Below are 25,808 nucleotides of genomic sequence, written 5' to 3'. Positions count from 1 at the left end.
TAAAGTCACCAGTCTGACTGTGCTGCCTGGTAGGGGTGAGAAAATCTTAGGCTAGGGCACAGTCATAAATCTTTGGCAGCTAAATAAGCTCCCGCCATTTTAAGCATTTCAGTAGTGCTTTTTAAGGTTGGCCTGAGCTTTAAAATCTAAAAAATCTCCTTTTTTACAGGGCTGTGAAAAGCTCAGGAAGGAATGGATAAAAATCAATTGACAAGCAAAAAAACTCCCATATAAGTATTTCAACTATGTATTTATTTTTTTTTAATCTGTAGTCAGGCTTTATATGGGTTTTAAGTCTAACATGGCCTTCTATTGAAGTGACTTTGTATTTTATAATTATTAGAAAAATGTTATTTATGATCTGTTATTGGAAAAAAAAACAATAAAATAATTGAATTTTAAATAAATATTGGGATCCTGATTTTTTTTTTTTTTTTTTTTTTTTTTATAGTTCCACACTGTAGTTGTAAAGCATGGATTCCTGTGCCTCGGATGGGGATAACTCAGCAAGAAAGAATGGCTCTATCTGTGAAATACCTTCTGCAGCAACAATACAATTTCAGAAGGTAGCTGACCAGGTGATAAGCATTAGCCCTGAAGTGGCACAAAAGCTGCAAAATGATAGCGTTCTGGTATCGGAGTTTAAGCGACTGAAACTAGAAACAGATGCACAGAAGAACTGGGACTTGTTCTATAAAAGAAATAGCACTAACTTTTTTAAGGACAGACATTGGACAACAAGGGAGTTTGAGGAACTCAAAGCCTGTAGGGAGGTAAGTACATCTCTTTCAGTATTGTGAACACACAAAGATATGAAAACATGAATCAATAATTGTTTTAGTTTGACTCTAGATTTTGTTCTATTGTCAAGGAATGGGAAATCTTTCAACACCTTATCCATCCACAAATAGATGTGCTCCTACCAGCACTGTGGTTGTTAACCGCTTGCCGACCGTCTGCCACAGTTATGCTGTGGCAGAATGGCACAGGCAGGCGAATCGCCGTCGTACACTGGTCGCGACGATCGGATTCGATCAGGAACCGATCAATCCCCAGGCCAATAATATCTGGCCTGGACCTGGCGATCGGTCCTGATGAATGAGATCCTTCCCCTGTCTGTGTAACTATAAACACTGACAGGGGAAGTGATGTAATCTGTGTGTGTGTGTGTGTGTGTGTATGTATGTGTGTGTGTGTGTGTGTATATATATATATATATATTTTTAGGCACAGATTGTGTTAAAAAATGTTTTGTTTTTTTTTTGTATTTGCTTTGCAGGTATGGTATGTCTTACTGTAATGTTACTTTGTTTTATTGTTAACCATCATTTGCTTAGCAGGTACGTCATTCAGTTGCAGCGCGGATTTGCTCCCACGATAGATAAAGCCATGACTCCAGCGCTGTAGGAGGTGATTTCACCACTACAGTTAAAAACAAAATGGTGCATGTATGCCCATCATTAGAAGTGGGTGGATGAAGGGAGGTATTCTAATGGTGGGCATACCCACCGATCAATCTCTTTTTTTCGTTCAGCCCACAGGCTGCATGAAAAAAAAATTACAATATATGCCCAACAAGGAACAGCAACGTACTGGTATGTTGCTGGACTTTGAGTGGTTATACCAGAATGATGCCTGCGGGTTTAGGTATCATCTTGGTATCATTCTTTTCAGCCAGCGGTCGGCTTTCATGTACAAGCAATCCTAGTGGCTAATTAGCCTCTAGACTGCTTTTACAAGCAGTGGGAGGGAATGTCGTTGTGTCCCCCCCCCACCGTCTTCCATGTTTTTCTCTGGCCCTCCTGTCCGAACAGGGAACCTGAGAATGCAGCCGGTGGTTCCGCCAGCTGACCATAGAGCTGATCAGAGACCAGAACGGCTCCAATCATCTCTATGACCTAAGAAACTGGAACCTACAAGCATTTCATGACTTAGATTTCGCCGGATGTAAACAGCGCCATTGGGAAATGGGCAAAGCATTTTATCACACCGATCTTGGTGTGGTCAGATGCTTTGAGGGCAGAGGAGAGATCTAGGGTCTAATAGACCCCATTTTTTTTCAAAAAAAGATTACCTGTCACTACCTATTGCTATCATAGGGGATATTTACATTCCCTGAGATAACAATAAAAATTATTTTTAAAAAATGAAAGGAACAGTTTAAAAATAAGATAAAAAAAAAACACCCCTGTCCTACCCCCTGCTCTCGCGCAAAGGCAAACGCAAGCGTCGGTCTGATGTCAAATGTAAACCGCAATTGCACCATGCATGTGAGGTATCACCGCGAAGGTCAGATCGAGGGCAGTAATTTTAGCAGTAGACCTCCTCTGTAAATCTAAAGTGGTAACCTGTAAAAGCTTTTAAAGTTTGTCACTGCTGCACGTTTGTGCGCAATTTTAAAGCATGTCGTGTTTGGTATCCATGTACTCAGCCTAAGATCATCTTTTTTACCTCATCAAACATTTGGGCAATATAGTGTGTTTTAGTGCATTAAAATTTTAAAAAGTGTGTTTTTTTTCCCCAAAAAAATGCATTTGAAAAATCGCTGCGCAAATACTGTGTGAAAAAAAAAATGAAACACCCACCATTTAAATCTGTAGGGCCTTTGCTTTAAAAAAATATATAATGTTTGGGGGGTTCAAAGTAACATTTTACGTAATATTTTTTCATGTAAACAAAAAGTGTCAGAAAGGGCTTTGTCTTCAATTGGTTAGCAGAGTGGGTGATGTGTGACATAAGCTTCTAAATATTGTGCATAAAATGCCAGGACGGTTCAAACCCCCCCCCCCAAATGACCCCATTTTGAAAAGTAGACACCCCAAGCTATTTGCTGAGAGGCATGTCGAGTCCATGGAATATTTTATATTGTGACACAAGTTTTTTTGCACAAAGTTGTCACTAAATGATATATTGCTCAAACATGCCATGAGCATATGTGAAATGACACCCCAAAATACATTCTGTTGCTTCTCCTGAGTATGGAGATACCGCATGTATGAGACTTTTTGGGAGCCTAGCCGTGTGCGGGACCCCGAAAACCAAGTAAGGGTGTAAATTTTTGATTTCATTCCTCCCTGCCTATCACAGTTTCGGAGGCCATGGAATGCCCAGATGGCACAACCCCCCCCCCCCCCCCAAAATGACCCCATTTTGTAAAGAAGACACCCCAAGCTATTTGCTGAGAGGTATGGTGAGTATTTTGCAGACCTCTCTTTTTGTCACAAAGTTTTGAAAATTGAAAAAAGAAAAAAAAAATACATTTTTTTTTTTTTTTTTCTTTCTTCATTTTCAAAAACAAATGAGAGCTGCAAAATACTCACCATGCCTCTCAGCAAATAGCTTGGAGTGTCTATTTTCCAAAATGGGGTCATTTGGGGGGGGGGGTTTGTGCTATCTTGGCATTTTATGGCCTTCGAAACTGTGATAGGTAGTGAGGAGTGAAATAAAAAATGTACGTCCTTAGAAATCCTGAAGGCGGTGCTTGGTTTTCGGGGCCCCGTACGCGGCTAGGCTCCCAAAAAGTCCCACACATGTGGTATCCCCGTACTCAGGAGAGGCAGCTGAATGTATTTTGGGGGTATTCCACATATGCCCATGGCATGTTTGCGCAATATATCATTTAGTGACAACTTTGTGCAAAAAAAAAAAAGTTTGTCGTTTTCCCGCAACTTGTGGCAAAATATAAAATATTCCATGGACTCAACTTGTCTCTCAGCAAATAGCTTGGGGTGTCTACTTTCCAAAATTGGGTCATTTGGCTGGGTTTTGTGCCATCTTGGCATTTTATGGCTTTCAAAACTGTGTTAGGTAGTGAGGAGTGAAATCAAAAATTTACGCCCTTAGAAATCCTGAAGGCGGTGATTGGTTTTCGGGGCTCCGTACGCAACTAGGCTCCCAAAAAGTCCCACACATGTGGTATCCCCGTACTCAGGAGAAGCAGCAAAATGTATTTTGGGGCGCAATTCCACATATAACCATGGCATGTGTGAGCAATATATCATTTAGTGACAATGAGAAAAGAAAATTAATTTTGGGACTTTAAATGAGGCAGTAACCAAAGGGGTAACTGACTCCATTCCTATCATGAATTAAAATTGAGAGCAAATGGTGGGACTTTGTATGAAGCACACAGCAGCACAAAAGGAAGTCAAACGACTGGGAAATACTGTTTATTCTTTTATGCTGTATAATCTAACATACAACTACATGGGTATATGACCTCCAAAAGCATTTGATCATTTACAACATAATTTACATAGTAATCTGCAATCATTGAGACAGTTGTAGAACAGACAATGGATACGTATTATAAACATAGGTAATAAATAAATTAAATAATAAACATAATTCATAGAATGAATGATTATAAACATGAATAAAACCGTAGAAAATATGAATTGGTCCATGGTAGAATGATAGTAAAGTGTAAGGCTTGACGCGTTTCGCAGCCTTGTAGCCGCTCATCAGAAGCATAAACCATGGAAAATATATCTGCATAGCGGCAGTGCGGCATCGAAAGTTGCCAAAAAATCGCAGGGTCTCATCTCCGGACACCGCGGTTGCCAAAGGGGCGATAACAACCAACACAGACAATTCATAGGCCGTGTGTGTGAGTGAACAACCCCTGTGAAGGGTAAAAGCAGTGGGCCTGATGGGAAACCTCTTCCACTTTATGTTACGAAAATTATTAATAAATAAATAATAAAAAATAATTTAATAATAAATTATTTATAAAAAAATAATTTCATAACAGAAAGTGGAACAGGTTTCCCACCAGGCCCACTGCTTTTACCCTTGTTTACTCACACACACGGCCTACAAATTGTCTGTGTTGGTTGTTATTGCCCCTTTGGCGACGGCGGTGCCCGGAGATGAGACCCTGCGATTTTTTTTTTTTTTTACGACTTTCGCTGTGCAGATGCAGATATATTTTTTCCATGGTTTATGCTTCTGATGAGCGGCTACAAGGCTGCTAAACGTGTAAAGCCTTACACTTTACTATCATTCTACCATGGACCAATTCATATTTTGTACGGTTTTATTCATGTTTATAATCATTCATTGTATGAATTATGTTTATTATTTTTTTTTTTAACCTGTTTATAATACGTATCCATTGTCTGTTCTACAACTGTCTCAATGATTGCGGACTACTATTTAACTTATGTTGTAAATGATCAAATGCTTTTGGAGGTCATATACCCATGAAGTTGTATGTTAGATTATACAGCATGAATAAACAGTATTTCCCAGTCCCTTGACTTCCTTTTTGTGCTGCTGTGTGCTTCATACAAAGTCCCACCATTTTAATCATTTAGTGACAACTTTTTGTTAAAAAAAAATGTATTTATTTTGTCATTATTCAATCACTTGGGACAAAAAAATTAAATATTCAATGGGCTCAACGTGCCTCTCAGCAATTTCCTTGGGGTGTCTACTTTCCAAAATGGGGTCATTTGGGGGGGTTTTGTACTGCCCTGCCATTTTAGCGCCTCAAGAAATGAGACAGGCAGTCATAAACTAAAAGCTGTGTAAATTCCAGAAAATGTACCCTAGTTTGTAGACGCTATAACTTTTGCGCAAACCAATAAATATACACTTATTGACATTTTATTTACCAAAGACATGTGGCTGAATACATTTTGGCCTAAGTTTATGACTAAAATTGAGTTTATTGGATTTTTCTAATAACAAAAAGAAAATATCATTTTTTTTTTTCAAACTTTTCTGTCTTTTTCTGTTTATATAGCAAAAAATATAAATCGCAGAGGCAATCAAATACCATCAAAAGAGAGCTCTATTTGTGGGGAAAAAAGGACGCAATTTTTTTTTGGGTACAACATTGCATGACCACGCAATTACCTGTTAAAGCAGCGCAGTGCCAAATTGTAAAAAGTCCTCCGGTCATTGAGCTGCCAAATGGTCTGGGGCTGAAGTGGTTAAAGCAAAACTTGAAGTCAGTATATACAGTTTTACCGGTCAAAGAATTTGTAGTTCTGTACAGACAGTCTTGTGATTTACACACTTTTTTTTTCATGGTCAGACAGGTGACGCATGTAGTTCTTGATTTAGTATTTTATCTTTTTGGCAAATCAGCTTTCTATGTCCTCTTTTATAGCCTTCAGACATTGAATAGTGAATCACCATCATTACTTCTGTCCAATGAACTGACCTAAAACACAGTAATACTGACCCAGGCAATAGCAGAGTGATCTTACAGACTAATAAAGGTGCATGTGTGTAAGGAAATACACACTATGCTATGCACATTTTGTCCAGTCTTTTCATTCCATACAGCCACGTCGATGACCTGACTTTTTTTTTTTTTCTACTGTAGTTAAAGCTCAGTTTAAGAATCTAAAAATGAAACTGGTTCCCTGGCAGTCTGTAATAAATTAAAAACATAAAAATAAACAGCTACAGCTGCTATTCCCGCCTTCTCTCTGGTGTTGTCCCCTGCAGACTTGCCCACTCAGGGATGCCATGTGTTGAATGAAGCTAAAATACAGGCAAAACAAATAAAATACCCTTGCAGTGAGCACACACACACTGCAAGGGTTAAATGCCCATAAAGTCTAGGTTGTTGCAATGAGGCTGTTTTACATGCCTGACTCCCCACTCCAGAGTAGAGTTTTGGGTGGAGGAAGAGTGAAAGGGTAAAGAAATATAGTTTCTTTAGTAACACCCCCCCCCCCCAGACTTAACAGGTATTTAACCCATCCTGTGTGGGAGGCTTCACTGCAAAGGTTTTTTGTGCCCAGAGTTAGGATTTAATCCTCCACCTCCCAGTCCTGGACTCACAGGAGTATGCTGCAGAGAACAGCATCTTGTATTTTTTTGACTCCTGCAACATTTAGAATCCACCCAATGCTGGAGGAAGAAGAGGGCGAATAGGACCCATGATGTAATCAAAACCAGCCAAAGGGACTTGTAAAATGGTGTGTTATAGATAGATAAAAAAAAAATCAGAGGAAGCCTTTTATTCATTAATGAAAATGCAAAGCTTCCCCTGAATGGCAGAGAAGCATTCAGGTCAATTCAATTTACTTCCAGCAGCAGCCGGGAAGTTGCCCATACTGCTGCAGAACGCAGCGCCACATACAGTATGTAGCTGATGCTACAACAGTACAGTACAGCGTACACAGCGGCTGCATCAGTTAGTAATAAAAATAGTTTGTTTGGACCAGCTTGGCCAAGTCATAGCAAATATGGAATTCTGATTTAATGATAGTTTAGCAGATTCAACATGTGAGATTTTTGTGCTACATATAATTGGTCACTAGATGGCACTGTTTTCAAAGACTGAAATGTGAAAGAAGCTATTTTATAGGGATGGTATACAGCAGTGCAGCAATGGTGATAAACTTAAAAATTATAGTGTCTCAAGTGCAGCCCCAACACCTCCATAGGGCCACGCAATAGCGGTACATTGCGTCGCAATAAGCAGCCTTCTGAAAATGAATGGGTTGTAATGCATAACTAAGCCCAAAAATTGCAGTAAATTTGCAGTGCAGATATATTGTGTGTGGTTTTTTTTGTTTGTTTTTTCGTTTTGTTTTTGTTTTTTGTGGGGTTTTTTTTTAATTTTTATTTATTTATTTATTTTCTGGGGTTTTTTTTTTTTGCATGCTAATCTCAGATCGAATCTGCAGAGGTTACTAAAGTCACAAAAATTCTTGTACGACAGAATAAAAACTCGGAAGTGATGTAATGTGTTGTAATGCATTTTCGAACGATAGCTGTACTGATTAAGCGAAAAATCATACATGTTTGTGCATGTCTGATTGGATGAACTGTCACGATCTGCTCTTGCAAGCTCTGTATAACGATCTGATTATCGTACGATCGATTCGAAAGTGGTATTTTTTATAAGATTTTCTGATCGTGTGTACGGGGCTTAAAATAAACCCCAGCACTGGTGCCAGTGGCTGCAATATTAACCCCCAGCATCGGTGTCGGTGACTGCAATAATAACATTTACATTGGTCATTGGCAGCACTATTTCAACCCCCTTACTTTCTACATCAATGGTAAATGGCAATACTGTTAACGCTCACCCCCCCCTGTAGTGGCGTTCAGTGGCATTGCTGTTAACAGCCACCCACCACTACCTCCTTCTTTGGTGGTCAGTGGCAATGCTATTAACCCCCACTTCCCGCATCACTCTCTCTGATGGCATTGGGTAAGAAATTTACTCTTAGCTGGAGATGACTCCACATGACTCCAGAAAGCGTGGATATCGCCACCTTAATCTTTGTCCTATCTGCCATCCATCCAGATAAAGTGAAAAGTGATATTTGAAAGATAGAGGCTATGCTTTTTGCGTGGAGGTCTCGGGGGGGGGGGGGGGGGTTGATATTCTGGGTTGGTTTGCCCATCTTGGTCCCTCCTGTCCCCCTTCCCGCCACTTTGAGTGGCGGTGGGGGGGACACTGGTGGCCATTGGCGGAGCTTCACCCTTAGAAAAGAGGCTCGCAGTATGGGATCAAGTAGGATTCTTACATGCGGGCTTAGGGCCGGTGTGCGGCCAGAGGGGGGGGGGTGGGGGGGGGCGAGGAGGCAGGGGGGCCTCCGCCTGCAGGGAAGGTTATAAATGAGCAGTGGATGATAGACAAGTGGGGATAGTGGCTATTTGATCCGAATGCTAGATCTAAACTTTTTATCGTATAACGTTAAGAGACTAAATTCGCCAGCCAAAAGACATAAAATACTTAAGGAACTCCAACATTATAGAGCTAATATAGTATTCCTCCAGGAGACCCACCTGGCCCTAGAATTGAACATTAAATTATACTCCCCAAGGTTGCCCTTTTGGTTTTATAGCGATACGCCTATTAGGAGATCCAAGGGAGTGGCAATTGGGTTTTCAAAATCCTCTAAATTTTCACTGGTAGATAGGTTGATGGACCCAGATGGTCGCTATCCCTTCCTTAAGGGCAACTTGGGGAACAAAATGTTCACCCTAATTAACGTCTATTGTCCCAACAAAAACCCGACTGTGTTCTTAAAATTGGTGTTGACTAAATTGTTGGAGTTCAGGTAGGGGGAGGTGGTGCTGGCGGGGGACTTTAGTTTCTGTCTTGACCCCACTCAACATAGTACGTCCCGGGCTCAGGGGACAAGTAAGGTTCAACTAAGTATGATCAGGCGACGGCTGCACCAATGCCATCTGATGGATGTGTGGAGGGTGCAACATGCAAAAGTTAATGACTATACCTTCTTTTCCCCTGTGCATGGGACGTACTCAAGACTGGAATACATACTGATGGATCATAGTCTACTGGATTTTGTGGAGGAAACTAGAATAGAGATTACTTCATTATCAGACCATTCACCGGTCACGATGAGGATCAGGATCCCGGAGCTGCAAAGACACAACCCTTTTCGTGGAAGTTGAATGAAAATCTACTTAAGGATCTCAAAGTCCTAGAAAGGGTTCAGGAAGACCTTGACTTTTTTTTTTTTAAAACAGGGGAAATTTCCCCTCCCATTTTATGGGAAGCACATAAAACGTACATTAGAGGGGTCCTCATCTCCATCAGGGCCGGGGTGAAAAAAAAAGAGAAAAGAAGAAAGGGAAAGGCTTATTGAGGAAATTTCTTTATTAGAGCAGAGCCACAAAAAACTCAAGGGTCAGAGCCAGGATAGCTTCCGCCAGTTAACCGCTAAAAGGGAAGAGCTAAGGGACAGTATGGAGCAAGACTCTAAAAGGGCTCTCAATAAATTAACAAGAGAGATACTTTTGGGGAAATAAGTCTAGTAAGCACCTGGCGAGGTTATTGAGAAAGAAAAGAGACCTGAATTTCATTGAGAAAATACAAAATAAAAAAGGCGAGGTAGTAGCCACAAGTAAAAGGATAGCGAAAGAATTAGACAAAAGGGACCGGGGGATAAATCCGCAATGGGGAGGGCAGAGGAATTCCTAAAGGGGGCTGGGGTGGCTGGGTTGTCTGCTGAGGACAGAGTTATTCTTGATAGACCCATAGCGGTGGAGGAAATCTATGCAGCTTTAAATAATTCTCCAAAGGCAAAGAGTCCGGGCCCCGATGGGTTTACCACTCTGTACTTGAAAAAATTCAAACATATATTGGTGCCAAGGCTTTGCCACTACTGGAACGAACTGGGTTCTAACTGTGTAATGGAGGGAGAGGCCCTGTCAGCGACTATTACGTTGATACTAAAAGAAGGAAAAAACAATAGGCTCTGTTCCAGTTACAGACCTATTTCGTTATTAAATGCAGACGTTAAACTATATGCTAAGGTGCTGGCCAGCAGACTGAAGGACAAAATGACTTCCCTGGTGCATTCAGACCAGGTGGGTTTCCTACCGGGGAGACAGAGTAGGGACAATGGAGTGCGATCAGTGCTCCTGCTGGAGTCCACTAAACCAGGGGGGCCCCCAGTTCTATTCCTGTCAATGGACGCGGAAAAAGCGTTTGACAGGGTAGACTGGGGGTTCATGTTTAAAACTCTGGAAGTAATGGGGGTCGGCCCAAGATTCATTTCTTGGGTCAAAATACTATACAATCACCCTTCGGCATCCGTAAAGGCAAATGGGGTTTTCTCCAGGCCTTTTTGGATGGAGAACGGTACTAGGCAGGGGTGCCCTTTGTCCCCCCTCCTATTCGTTCTGTCCCTAGAGCCCTTACTGGCTACCATTCGAAACAATCTAGATTGCAGCGGGGTGAGGATAGGATCAGAGGAACATAAACTCGCGGCTTTTGCCAACGATGTTATGTTCTTTATTACAAACCCCAGGATTACAATCCCGAATGTGCTACAGATTTTAAAAAGGTACGGAGAGATTTCAAACTTTAAAAACAATCTGAGCAAGTCCGAGGTTTTAAATATTAATGTGGGCAAACAAGAGGAAGAGAGCCTCTCAGGGGTGTTTCCCTTTCCTTGGAGAAAGGAAATTAATTATTTGGGGATTAAATTATCAAACACACTAAAAAAAATGTACTTAAACAACTATATCCCTCTGTTGGATGAAATCAGGCAAGAAGTAAGAAGTCTGTCATCGCGACCCCTCTCCTGGTTTGGACGCATTAATGCAGTAAAAATGATGCTAACGCCTAAAATATTGTATAAATTCCAGATGCTCCCAATCCCACTCCCTCAATCATATTTGAGAGCCCTACGAGGCCTGATTGTAAGGTTTGTCTGGTGTGGCAAAAAGCCACGAATTGCTCATTCAGTCCTGATTAGGGGGAAAATAAAAGGAGGACTTGCTCTTCCAGATTTCAATAAATACTACACTTCAGTAATACTTTCACGAGTTATAGAATGGTCAAAGGAGGGTTCGGACAGGAGGTGGGTTAATATAGAACACAGTTTGAGTAGTACAGATTTAGGTCACATTATTTGGAACCCTCCAAATTATAGAGCACTGAGCACTGATACAGCGGCTTTAACGCACAAGGCTCTTAAATTTTGGGATCAGATTCACATACAGAATAAATGGACTCACAACTCCCCTTTGATTTATATGAAAGACAACAAATATTTTTTGAACCGGGGAGGTGGGAGGGAATTGGATAAAAAATGAAAGTACACAATTAAAAGATGTAATTAGAGAGGGGAAAATATGCACGTATCCTGACTTGAAGGCTAAGTCAGATTATATGGTGATTGATCCATGGAGGTACGTCCAGCTGTCGCTTTTCATCGGGAAATTACCGAAACCTCTCAGAAGTGAGGAGGAGTATAGGCCGTTTGAGAAGCTCTGTGTGAGGGAGCAAGCGGGAAGCATTATTTCTCAACCCTATAAGATCCTGATTGCGAGGGAGGAGCTGGAGGTGCCCCCATATATCAAGGAATGGGAAAGGGAGCTAGGGTCACAGTGTAGTAAACCCACATTAGAGAAGATTTTGAAGATGACACATAACTCTGCAGTGGATATTAAGAGGATGGAGATAAACTTTAAATGTCTTGCAAGATGGTATGCCACACCAGACAAAATAAGCAAATTCGATCCGGCTAAATCGGAGAAATGCTGGAGAGGGTGTGCTAGTTTGGGAACGATGGCCCACATTTGGTGGGAGTGTCCCATCATTAAAACATTCTGGAAAGAAATTATAAAATTAACTAAGGCAATTACTGATAAATCTCTATCAGAAGACCCATGGGTATGTCTATTCCATGGTACTGAGGAGTCTATCAAGCGATACCAAGCATCTATTGTCCCTATATTATTGGACACCACTAAGATACAGATTGCAAGGAAGTGGTTGGACCCAGCAAGCCCAAACACTCGAGACTGGCTCTATTGTGTAAATGAAATTTATAATGTTGAGTGCCTGGACAGTAGGGAATTTGAGCCAGATGAGGGGGACGAACGGGTAGATAAATGGGCTGTGTGGCGAAACTTTAAAAGCACTTGGAGCTACCTGGAGGAGATCACAAGTGAGGCCTGATGGGTTGGGGACCTGGGAGAGTTCGGTAGGATAGGCGGTTGACTGCCTCATTGTTACCACCTGCAGGAGGGGGGTGGGTAGAAATTTAAGAGGGATTGTTTTATTATGATGTTGCCGTGTGAGTTTGTTTATGTACCCTGTAGGGTTTGGGTTTTGTATTTATAAAATATTAAAGAATAAAAAAAATAAATACTGTTAGTACAAAAAAAAAAAAAGAAATTTACTCTCAGCTGGAGATGACTCCACTTGACAACATTAGATAAAAAGGAAAACAGAGAGCATCCCGGCACCTGGCATCTCAATGCAACTCTGCCTCATTACAGGCATACCCCACTTTTAAGTACACAATGGGACCAGAGCGTTTATGTAAAAGAAAAATGTACTTGAAGTGAAGCAATACCTTTTTCACTTCTCAATGTATGTAAATACACTAGCTCTATGGGAAATCTTGGTCAGCTTGACATGGCACTGCTCCCGAACCAAGTGACAGGGACACCAAACTTGAGGACCCAGGACTATGACATGGTAGATTACCTAGGAAAGCTGGCCAACCCCAAAATCAGATATGTTGTAGTCCTGGGTCCCCTCTCGGTGCTCCCCAAGTTTGGTTTCCCTGTCACTTGTGGTTCTGGAGCTGTGCCATGTCAAGCTGACCATGATTTCCCATAGATGCCAATGTTAAAAACCGGGAGCAGTGGCATGTCAAGCTGACCAAGATTTCTCATATACGCCATTGTCCGTAATTGCGATTGCACGTAAAATGAGGGTACGTAAAGCTAGGTATGCCTGTATAGTGCACATTTCAGAAAGGCAGAGTGTTGCAGCACCTGGTCTCCTGCTGCCACCCTGCACTGATGCCCAACAGGTTATGGTCCCTGTTCAGGAAGTGGCAAGCGGCACAGAGAGAATCAGCAGGCAGAGGCATACTGTCTATGAGCGGGTGATAGAGGAAAAAAAAAAAAAGAGGAAAGGGGGGTTGCTAAAAAAAAAAAAAAAAAATAATGGTTAGCTGTTCTTGCTTTGTACAGTGTATATATAAACTGTATAGCTAAACTACACATTAATTGTGTGGTAGGTATTTTTTTGACATTTTGGACAATATGGCTTATTGCCGGACACAGAAGTGGGATCTGACAATATTGCAAACTTCCTTAAGCCAATTTGCCAATGATTGTAATGCCTCCTCCCATATAAAGTTGCGGCTTTCCATTATATTTCAGCAGTGTATGATGATATACTGTGTGGCTTGTTTTTCATTCCAGTTTGAGAACCAAAGGCTAACTATCCTAGAAGCGGGCTGTGGTGTTGGAAACTGTTTGTTTCCTCTCCTAGAAGAGGATCCACGTCTGTTTGTGTATGCCTGCGACTTTTCTCCTAGAGCTGTGGAGTTTGTAAAGGTTTGTATTCACTGACTTTTCCCATTGTTGTATGTTTTAATAGTCTTGTTGCTATGCTATATTTATGAGGAACTCTGTGGCATTTTGGAATAATATATTTAGTGATTCTGTAAATGTATCTGGATAGTGTTTTTTGCATTCAGATATTGGTTTCCTGTATGTATGGAGATGTATTGTATATTATGCAGTCTTGTCTTCAATACTTGCCAGATCGTAAAATTTAAAAGTGGAACTAACACTTGATATATAAGAGAACAACATACTACAGACAAAAATAAAATCATTTTACATCAACTAATTGCCAACAAGGTTAGTTACCACACCAGTGCATAGCTTGTGTTTGCAGCTTCTCAGCATTTGATGCCTCCAGCTTGGACATGATCTCAGCTTGAGTCGGCATCTTCTTCCTAGTGGTAGATCATGGCCTACTATTGATGTAAAAAAACTGCTGTATGTACGCTCACACATCTCATAATGTGTTGGTAATAGCCACTTAGCTTTTTACAAGCGTCACAAGCAGTTCTGCGTTGATTGCACTGCATGTTAATCTAACAATGTAGTAGCGTACAATGATTCTTGCAGTAAACTTGCTCTTTTGGCAGCTTCACCCAAAAGATAAAGTTCCACTTTAAGACCTCCTTAACCCCCAAGGCCTCCCCCTCCCCCCTTCTTTAGGAAATGCCACTTTTTTTTTTTTTTTTTCAGGATGGGAACAGGTACCTAGTTTTAACAGGTACCCACTCCCACTTCCACTTGGATCACCTAGACGATCTGAACAGAAGTTCTCCTCCCCCATCCCCGCAGTCCTCTGGGACACATCACAGGTCCCCGAAGACTGTGGGACTATTTAGAATACACAGCGCAGCTCACGCATGCACAGTGGCACCCCACTGTGAAGCTGCAAGCTGTCACAGCTGGGTGCCCACAGCTGAGATGCTAGAGCTGGGGACAAAAGACAGATGGAACAAACAGCTTGGGTGAGCACATCGCCGGGTCCTGGGACAGGTGAGTACAGTTTTTGTAGCTGCTGACTTTTATTAAACACAAATGTGACTGAAGCACAAGCGTTTTCCCCGCACCAGGTTGTATCCAAACCAGGTATAAACTGAATGTTGCTCTCCAGAGTTGAAAAGCCCCAGGTGCTGGCTAATGCTAATCCATGTTGTGAGGGAAGAAAAAAGTCCGGACAGCCGCACACCAGGAGAATATAATCCAACGAAATTTCTTTATTGTAAAATCAGGAACAAATCATGTACAAAGCACCATGGATAGAATGTACAGATAATCAGCTAACGCGTTTCACGCTCTGCGGAGCGGTCAAATGTGACTGACTCTCAAAGCGACTGTGCATTTTTGCCTTTGAGTTTGGTACTCTTGGGTTAGAATAATGACTACATTAGACTTGCCATTCAATTTAAGGAGCTTGTGGGACTCAGTTCTGGGTTTTAAACTGCATAAATGTTATTGCTGGCATGCCACCTAATAGAGAGGAACTTTAGGGGGAGCAGATGCCTCAGGGCTGAATGCAGATGTACCGGGAGTGAAGATCGATACAGTTTAGAAGATTCATTCTTGCTTGCTTTGCCCTTTTAGTTTATTATCTGCTGCAAACATTTCCAGAAGGTATAAAAATCAGTGTTCAAACCAAACTGTTCATTCAGATTTTGCAGGGTTAAATTTATTTTATTAATTTAGTCTCTTTTACATTCTTAGAAAAACCCATCTTACAATACAAATACCTGCAAAGCCTTCCAGTGTGATCTGACCAAGGACAATCTAACCGAGAACGTACCGACAGAAAGCGTGGATGTCGCCACCTTAATCTTTGTCCTATCTGCTATCCATCCAGATAAAATGCATCTTGCTATTAGTAATATTTACAAGGTACATTGCATTTACACAAAAAAAAAAAAAAAAAAAACCTAAAATGTCATGTACACTTTGTATAAGCCCAAACTAAGGAACATATTTTTCTTGCAGGTGCTGAAACCAGGTGGCTGTGTTTTGTTCAGAGACTATGGGTTGCATGATCATGCCATGATACGCTTCAAACCAGGAAGTAAGCTTGGGGAAAACTTCTATGTAAGACAAGATGGGACACGGTCTTACTTTTTCAAAACAGGTGAATACTCTGTTTAATTGGATTTTTAATGCTTTCCTATGAGCTAAAATGCATCCATGGAAAAGTTCCTATAGTATAAAGACTAATGCATGGAACTTTGTTCCTAGGAGAGCAGTATGCTTCAACTCTCATGATCCAGACAGAGAAATTAGGGATAAGTTCTCAAAAGGGGTGCCTTCCAGCCATTACTGCATACTCCACTGGTGATCTGCAGACTGGCTCTATCAGTCACCATTCACCCAGATGCAGATCTGAATGATTTAGTGTCCCTGATATCAAGATAAAATAGAGAACCACTATATATTGAGTAATATGCAAAGGCATAGTTGCCAACATTGTAAAAAATTTTTTAGGGACACTTTTTTGGCTGTAAGCGGAGTCTTGTTATAATTGGGGGGGGGCATGCATTTCTAGGCGTGGCACGGGGGTAGTAAAAATGCGGCACGTGAAGCGCACCGCAATGGAGAATGGGCGTGGTTTACGTGAAAGGCGGGCGTGTCTTAAATGGGCGTGGCTCAAAGGGGGTGTGGTTAGAGTCTGAGATGAATGAGGGATGGAGAGGGAAAGGGGGGGGGGGGAAGGGATGGAGGGACAGCAGCCCCAGATCCTACACAACAATGGAAATATGTGTATTCTAGAAAGTTTAACAATCGGCATATAAAGATACTCCAAACACCTGGTGTTAGCACTTCAATCATCCCGGCACCAAGGTTGTTATGGTGTCAGGATGATTGAAGTGCATTATTTCTATTATTACATTGTAATATAAAATGAAATCATTCAACTCACCATAATGCCGAATCAGTGGGATCCCTGAGCGTTTAACCTGCTGTCCGTCCTTGTATCAGGTGCCCCCAGTCAGAGTCCGTCCTTGCATCAGGTGCCCCCAGTCAGAGTCCGTCCTTGCATCAGGTGCCCCCAGCAGAGTCCGTCCTTGCATCAGGTGCCCCCAGCAGAGTCCGTCCTTGCATCAGGTGCCCCCAGCAGAGTCCGTCCTTGCATCAGGTGCCCCCAGCAGAGTCCGTCCTTGCATCAGGTGCCCCCAGCGGATCCCCCCCTTGCATCAGGTGCCCCCAGCGGATCCCCCCCTTGCATCAGGTGCCCCCAGCGGATCCCCCCCTTGCATCAGGTGCCCCCAGCGGATCCCCCCCTTGCATCAGGTGCCCCCAGCGGATCCCCCCCTTGCATCAGGTGCCCCCAGCGGATCCCCCCCTTGCATCAGGTGCCCCCAGCGGATCCCCCCCTTGCATCAGGTGCCCCCAGCGGATCCCCCCTTGCATCAGGTGCCCCCAGCGGATCCCCCCCCTTGCATCAGGTGCCCCCAGCGGATCCCCCCCTTGCATCAGGTGCCCCCAGCGGATCCCCCCTTGCATCAGGTGCCCCCAGCGGATCCCCCCCTTGCATCAGGTGCCCCCAGCGGATCCCCCCCTTGCATCAGGTGCCCCCAGCGGATCCCCCCCTTGCATCAGGTGCCCCCAGCGGATCCCCCCCTTGCATCAGGTGCCCCCAGCGGATCCCCCCCCTTGCATCAGGTGCCCCCAGCGGATCCCCCCCCTTGCATCAGGTGCCCCCAGCGGATCCCCCCCTTGCATCAGGTGCCCCCAGCGGATCCCCCCCTTGCATCAGGTGCCCCCAGCGGATCCCCCCCTTGCATCAGGTGCCCCCAGCGGATCCCCCCCTTGCATCAGGTGCCCCCAGCGGATCCCCCCCTTGCATCAGGTGCCCCCAGCGGATCCCCCCCTTGCATCAGGTGCCCCCAGCGGATCCCCCCCTTGCATCAGGTGCCCCCAGCGGATCCCCCCCTTGCATCAGGTGCCCCCAGCGGATCCCCCCCTTGCATCAGGTGCCCCCAGCGGATCCCCCCCTTGCATCAGGTGCCCCCAGCGGATCCCCCCCTTGCATCAGGTGCCCCCAGCGGATCCCCCCCTTGCATCAGGTGCCCCCAGCGGATCCCCCCCTTGCATCAGGCGCCCCCAGCGGATCCCCCCCTTGCATCAGGCGCCCCCAGCGGATCCCCCCTTGCATCAGGCGCCCCCAGCGGATCCCCCCCTTGCATCAGGCGCCCCCAGCGGATCCCCCCCTTGCATCAGGCGCCCCCAGCGGAGCCCCCCCTTGCATCAGGCGCCCCCAGCGGAGCCCCCCCTTGCATCAGGCGCCCCCAGCGGAGCCCCCCCTTGCATCAGGCGCCCCCAGCGGAGCCCCCCCTTGCATCAGGCGCCCCCAGCGGAGCCCCCCCTTGCATCAGGCGCCCCCAGCGGAGCCCCCCCTTGCATCAGGCGCCCCCAGCGGAGCCCCCCCCTTGCATCAGGCGTCCCCAGGGCTCCGGTTACCTGCAGTAGTACTAGAGGGGCAAAGTGACAATCTATGACAATCTGTGTATCTATGACAGGGTAGAATACACAGGACTCTCAGATACTCGCAGGCCATGCTGGGACTTGTGGTGCCCCTCCGTAACTCACCCAGTATAGTCATCTCCCCGGACATGGTGTGCAGTGACCAGCCCAGAGCTCCAATTCCTCCAATACAGATCACCCGCTATTCTTCCTGCTCTGCCCACTAATGACTGTACACTACACAGAGGGCGGGGCTTCACTGTGTGCAGAGAACCTGCCCCCAACTGGAAGGAATGCACGCCCCTGAGATACAGAGTTACACACGCGCACATGTGTTGTATCAGGGTGGGAGGGGCTGCAGGGAATAGGCAGGGTTTAACTGGGTGAGAGGGGCTGGGCGGCTTCACACAGTGGGCTTTGTGTTACAGCCACCCGGCTGGCTCTGCCTCTTGTTCTTGGTCTTCAGGAAAATGGCAGCCGGCCATCTGTAAACAAGGCATTTAAAAGGTTAAATGTGTAATAGAGACTATAAGAACACTGCTTTGCTATAAGCTGATAAAGTGGAACTTTATTCAGAATATTAAGTCCTGCTAGATCACTTCAGGCTGGACCATTTTACAGGTATAGCTATGTTGAACATTAAAAATAAGTGTTTATACTGTATAAAATGCAGTAAAACACTGTCTCACTCTGCTCTGCACATGCTTAGTTGGTCTCCACTTGGGCATTTTCAGGCACTGCCAATTTTTTAGAGGCCAATCTGCTGACAACCTTAAAGCAGAATTAGACCCTCCTATCCTTTATGCTCCATTCACACCAATGCATTTTTTCATGCTTTTTGCAGGAAAGGCAGGACATTTTTCTTTTTTTTTAACATGGGTTCCTATGGAACAGGTTCACATCAATGCATTTTCGTGCCTCTGCATTTTTGGAAAGGGTCAGGGACTTTTTTAAAAGCAAAACAGTGCTAGTGCATTTTTTTATCACGATTTGCATTTTTAAATTTGCCCAAAAGAAAAAAAAGCATAAAAAACACAAAATTGTAGTAAAAAAACGTAATGTATAGATGTGAATCAAGCCTTACAGCCAAGGAAGCTGCTTCTGTGTGAACTGCCATGGTGCTGCACATGTGATCAGTTATGACACCAGTCATTTGATGGTTTGACAGTTTTTGGTTGAGGACACAAACAAATATGACAGTTAGCAATCCTGGTATTCCAGGAATGTAACTTTATTGAAACCATTAAATCAATTGGTTTAGCCCCTCTTTATGATTTACTACTGTTCAGGGGCTCTGGGCTTCAGCAAAATGGCAGCTTCCAGAAACGAACAACACTGGAGGTAATTTACAGCACACACTAATTTTGGTACCATAATTAATAATGTGGAATGTATGTCCCTTGCTAAAGAACATTTATTTTTAACCACTTCAATACAGGGCACTTATACACCTTCCTGCCCAGACCAATTTTCAGCTCTGTCAGTTTGAATGACAATTGCGTGGTCATCCAACACTGTACCCAAACTAAATTTTTATCATTTTGTTCCCACAAATAGAGCCTTCTTTTGGTGGTATTTGATCACCTCTGCGGTTTTTATTTTTTTCTAAACAAATAAAAAAAGACCGAAAATTTTGAAAAAAAATAAAAGTTTTGCTTTTGTTTCTGTTAAAAAAAAAATTGTAAATAAGTAAGTTTTCTCTTTCACTGATGGGCACTGATAAGGCGGCACTGACAGACACTGATACGGTGGCACCAATGAGCGGGCACTGACGATGGGCCCTGATATGCGGCACTGATGGGCACTGGTAGGCGGCACTGATGGGTGGCATTGATAGGCGGCACTGATGGGCAATCATGGGTGGCACTAGTTGGCACTGATGGGCACTGATAGACGACACTGGGCACTGAAAGGCGGCACTGCTGGGCACTGCTAGAGTGGCACTGAAAGGCAGGAACTGATGGGCACTGATAGACGGCACTGCTGGGCACTGATACGTGGCACTGATGGGCACTGATACGCGGCACTGATATGAGGCACTGATGGGCATCCCTGATGGCAGTGGTAGGCATTGGAGTGGGCACTGATTGGCAGCTGCCTGGGCACATAGTGGTATTTCCCTGGGGGTCTAGGGGCATACCTGGTGGTCCAGTGTGGATGGCTTTCCTGGTGGTCCTGGGCGGGATCCGACCCTGCAACACCTAGATCGGTGTTGCAGGGTGTCAGACTGACACCCCGCAACAACGATCGCCACGATGTGCGCCCCCGGGGGCATATGACGTCCGGTCAGGAATATCAAACCACTTTGCCGCCATCATTTGGTAATAGGGCGGGCGGCAAGTGGTTAATCAAGCTGTTATGGGTAAAGTTCTGCTTTAAAGCTGATCTCCAGGCAAACGGCTTAACCGCTTCCGGACCGCCCACAGCACATTTACTGCGGCAGGGTGGCCCGACTGCGTGAAACAATGTACCTGTACGTTGTCTCTTCTTCCGGGTCTGGGGTGCGTGCAGGAGTCAATTGGCGGACGCCATGTCTGCCGGGACCCGCCGATCATTGACAGGAGAGGCAGACCAATCTATGTAAACAAGGCAGACCACCGTAAGCAGAAACACGGATCTCTGTTTTCCTTCAGTTAAGCCACCCCCCACACAGTTAGAAATCATTCCCTAGGAGCACGCTTAACCCTTTGATCGACCCTGATGTTAACCCCTTCCCTGTCAGTGTCATTGGTACTTTGACAGTGCATTTTTTTTCTTTTTAGCACTGATCACTGTATTAGTGTCACTAGTCCCCAAAAAGTGTCCTATTTGTCCGCCGCAATGTCGTAGTCCCACAAAAAATTGCTGATCGCCACCATTACTAGTAAAAATAAAAATGCCATAAAAATATTCAATAATTTGTAGACGTGATAATTTTTGCGCAAACCAAACCAATATACGCTTATTGGAATTATTTTTTTTTTTTTTTACCAAAAACATGTAGCAGAATACATATTGGCCTAAACTGATGAAGAAATTAGATTTTTTTTTTTTTTTTTTTATATTTTTTTTATTGGATATGTTTTATAGCAGAAAGTAAAAAATTTTTTTTTCAAAATTGTTGCTCTTTTTTTGTTTATAGTGCAAAAAATAAAAACCGAGGTGATCACATACCACCAAATGAAAGCTCTATTTGTGGGGAAAAAAGGACATACATTTTATTTGGGTACAGTGTCGCATGACTGCGCAATTGTCAGTTAAATTAATGCAGTGCTGTATCACAAAAAATGGCCTGGTCATGGAGGGGATGAAACCTTCCGGGTCTGAAATGGTTAATACATATATGAGAGCTGCTTTACATGCAAACAGTTCTGCCACACAGCACAGCTCTGCCTTACAGGGAAGGGGACCCGATCTTTCTCTGCTCTAAGTTTTTACTTTTACTTACAAGTTTCTTTCCTACCCCAACCCTGTAACTGGACAGTGAAAGGAGAAGCAGTGGTCAAATCTCTCACTCTTTGCACTGCAACACACTCAACTGGCTACTTGTGCTGCTTTTCTTTCCCCCTGTCTAAGCTGTGATGCACAAGGTTAATTCAAGAAAAACAGTTGCTTACACTGCTTGAATTAAAGGAAAAAAAATAATAATTAATGATACCTTGATTAAAGATCTGCTACTGTACTGTGTGTGTGTTTAATCTGCCTGGATTTTAGCCATAATTAATTATTACCTTTTTTACAGAGTATTTGCAAAGTCTCTTTACAACAGCGGGGTATACAGAAATTTCCAATGAGTATGTTCTACGAGAGACTGTGAACAAGAAGGAGGGCCTATGTGTACCAAGAGTCTTTGTTCAGAGCAAATTTTATAAACCTCTGCAGATGCTTTAAGTTTATTTGCATGGGGCTTTTAAACCTTATTTACAAAATTTATTTTTTTATACATTTTTTTTTTTTTTTTTTGGGCTTTATCTTCAAAAACTATTAAATAAGTGTATTCTTTTCTGAATCATGTTCTGAACTACTGTATATTTGTTTTATAATAAAATAATATTGTTTTTTTAAACAGCAATTAACTGACATTTCAGCAGTCCCTAACTTGACTTGGTGGATCTGAGTAAACTCTTATCTAATTTAACCATTGACTTTTGCTAACACTGCATGATTCACCTCTTGTTACTAAGAGGAAAATACTTCTGTTTATAATTGTTTATCTGTAGAAAAAATTAGACCAAACACTTACATAGGACTCTTAGGTGTTTGTTTATAAATGTTTTCACACAAGATTCACACAACTCTTAGGCTGGGTTTACACTGGTGCGATGCAGGAACCCTGCAAATCCAGTGCTAGTTCCCGCATCGAACCTGCATGGTACAGTGGTTGATACTGAGATCTGGGGATTTCAATGTAAAGTTAATGACACTCCCAGATTGGATCGCAGTGCGAACTGTGAAATGGTGCAGGAATCGGATTACATGGGTGTGAACACCTATGCAATCCGATTCCAGTGCGGACCAAAAAAAGGGGTCCTGCACCATTTCGGTGCGATTGCGATTTCAGCTGTAAAGTTTGTATGGCTAAAATCGCACATACATTGCATGTGATCTGCACAGCAATGCAGTGCGAATCACATGCAATGTCTGTCATCACTAGTGTGTGTTTTTGTTTTTTTTTTTTTTATCTTACTCCTTTTTTGTATTTTTTTTTTTTACAGGATCTGATAAAGTGTGAATCTTGAGTGAAAACCTTTATAAATAGACCCCTTAACCACTTCAGCCCCAGAAGGATTTACCCATTCCTGACCAGGCCATTTTTTGTGATACGGCACTGTGTCATTTTAACTGACAATTAAACAGTCATGCGACGTTGTACCCAAACAAAATTGATGTCCTTTTTTTCCCCACAATTAGAGCTTTCTTTTGGTGGTATTTGATCGCCTGTCTGGTTTTTCTTTTTTGCGCTATAAACAAAAAAAATAGCGACAATTTAAAAAAAAAAAAAATGTTTTACTTTCTGCTATTTCCAAAAAAAATTTTTTTTTTTTAAATTTATTCATCAGTTTAGGCCGATCTCTATTCTGCTACATATATTTGGTAAAAAAAAAATCGCAATAGGTGTATAGTGATTGGTTTGCGCAAAAGTTATTGCGTCTACAAAATAGGGCCAGGGAAGGGATAAACATCAGGGGCAATCAAGGGGTTAAATGTGTTCCCTCACTGTGTGTTCTACCTGTATGGGGGACTGTGTGTCTGGGGAAACACACAGATCCGTCTTCCTGCATGGCAGAAAAACAGGATCTCCCCTGTCAGAATGGAGATCTGCCTTGTTTACACATGCAGATCCCCGTTCTGTCACTGCAAGCTACAATCAAAGGTGGCCGGCAGACATATAGTCCACTGGACCCGCTTATTGGCTTCCCCGCTGGCCAATGGGAGCGCACGTGCACGCCCACAAATCGATGTGTATGAGCCGACGTACACCTACGGCGATTTGCGGGATCGTGCCACCTTGCTGCAGTATAATGATGGCGGCTGGTCGGGAAGTGGTTAATGTATACAAGTCATCATTTTAAACATCGTCATACAATTAAAACTGCATTTTACCTTAAAAAAAAAAAAAATAAATAAAAATCCTACAGCTTTAGTCGCTTCATTAGAGATCTGTGTCCCATGTTGTGCAGGCAGCTGGATCCTGGAGCAATAATTCTGGCGCTGCAGTGGTTAATAGCTTTGGGTATTCAGACAGAGCAGCTGCACAGATGGCGAGACAGGGACATGCCCCATCTTTCTCCCCCCTTCAATGATAAAGGGTCTTTGACTGATTATACTGTTACATATTTTTATAATCTTGAAAAAAGACAGGTCTATTCAATTCAACCTATGTGTGTATGATATTTTTTTTTTTTTTAATTCTCTAACAATACCCACAGCCCTATGTATGTGTGTGTGTATGTATATATGTATATATGTGTATGTGTGTATATATATTTGTGTGTATATAGATAGCTAGATATATCTATCTATCTATCTCTCTATCTCCCAGCTAGTACTACTTCCCGGAGGGAGGGAGTGCCTCGTTTTTTACTGCTCTAACAGTAAATAACCCTATCCACAATCTAAGAATAAACCTCCATTCTACTAACCTTAAATCATGGCTGCATGTTCTCTTGAGGGACTTTTAGAGTAAATAGTTTATCACAGTTACTGAAGTCACCTTTGATGTACAGTATTTGTGCATTGTACTCTTGTTCCCTCTTAAGCACTCTCTTCTCCAGAGTTATTACACTGAATTCAGCAGTTCCTCCCTATTGCTTTCTCCGCATAGCCTTCAGAATATATAATTTGCAATCCTGACATTGTGGTATTTGTAATATTTACAGAAAAAAAAAATATATATATATATTATAATCTATCCGATTTCTTTGGGATTGAGGGGGGGCACATGGCAACATCTAATTAAGGAAATACGGTATTTGTTGTCTGCATTTCAGTGTTAACAGCTTCTAATATGTAAATATGTAACCCTAGCAATGAATTTCTCCAATTGTGCTCTTTTTTGGTCTGTTAAATATACCACTGAAAGCACTTTGTTGTATCTGCTCAATAAGTGCATTGTATATACAACTTGGAAGATAGATGGCTATATAGAAAGATCTAATCCCAACTACAAAAAAGATTCCCAAGAGACTCACACAGAAATAAGTATGTGGGGGGAGAAAAGAAAAGGGAAAAACATTGTCTTTAAACTAGTGATAATGGTAACAACCATTTTATAAAGAGCCTCACGTTGTCCCTCCCAAAAAAAAAATCTTAACTAAAGAATAATCATTTAATAAAACCCAAAATATATTTATTCAAATTCACCCAAAAACAAATATACAATTCGAAGCATTTTGTTATATCTGTTCAATAAGTGCATTAAAAATACCCGTTGATCGTGTCAGAAATCCACTCTGCAGTGTTATCTTACACAATGTTTTTAGCAAGTCTGCTAAGCCTACAGAACACATGCCCGCCCCCCCCCCCCCCTTATAGTGAAGGGGAGAGAGGAAAATGTCCCGATATGTTTACTGCCCTACAGTGACAACACTGCTTTTCTGTAGATACAGTTCGCTGGGGGAACACTGTCTCCCTAGCACACAAAATACATTTTTCTTTTGGGGCTTAGATACACTTGTATTTTTATGTTTGACCACTAGATGGCACTATGTGATGCTTATTTTTTCCCTCACATCTATTGGGCGTATATAGAAAATCTGTACACACTGTCCTATTTTGTGGTAAGCAATAAAGCTTTGTTTTTTTCTTACTGTTTAGTGCAGTTTCAACTAGAGATACTTAAAGAGACCCTATCACCCTTTCCTTTGAGGGGAAAGTGACAGGATCTATTTAAAACTCATCCCATGAGCCATTTATAATAACCATAACCTTCACAATGCTCACCTCCACAAAGGTGCTGCTAAATACCTGGTATTTCTTGATATGGGGGAGCATGTGGACCTGTTCCCAATCACTAGGCCCCAAATGTTGTCACATGAAGAAGGGGTTGACATTACTAACTG

The 25,808-nt window shown here is 42.8% G+C and overlaps 1 protein-coding gene across 1 annotated transcript in view; it reads left to right on the top strand.

The window, feature by feature from the left end:
- The window catches only part of METTL6 (methyltransferase 6, tRNA N3-cytidine), a 35,144-nt gene extending 9,861 nt beyond the window's left edge, over positions 1–25,283 (top strand). Inside the window, exons 2-6 of the mRNA XM_073630319.1 lie at positions 452–773; positions 13,678–13,812; positions 15,526–15,696; positions 15,793–15,934; positions 21,989–25,283. Coding sequence (XP_073486420.1) covers positions 474–773; positions 13,678–13,812; positions 15,526–15,696; positions 15,793–15,934; positions 21,989–22,137 — 897 coding nt within the window. The 5' untranslated portion in view covers positions 452–473 and the 3' untranslated portion in view covers positions 22,138–25,283. The remainder of the gene's footprint in view (positions 1–451; positions 774–13,677; positions 13,813–15,525; positions 15,697–15,792; positions 15,935–21,988) is intronic.
- Positions 25,284–25,808: the final 525 nt, after the last annotated feature.

Source organism: Aquarana catesbeiana, linkage group LG05 (genome assembly GCF_042186555.1).
Source record: "Aquarana catesbeiana isolate 2022-GZ linkage group LG05, ASM4218655v1, whole genome shotgun sequence".
Classification (NCBI taxonomy): domain Eukaryota; kingdom Metazoa; phylum Chordata; class Amphibia; order Anura; family Ranidae; genus Aquarana; species Aquarana catesbeiana.
The sequence above is the reverse complement of the archived record's forward strand: the minus strand, read 5'-3'. Positions and strand labels throughout refer to the sequence as shown.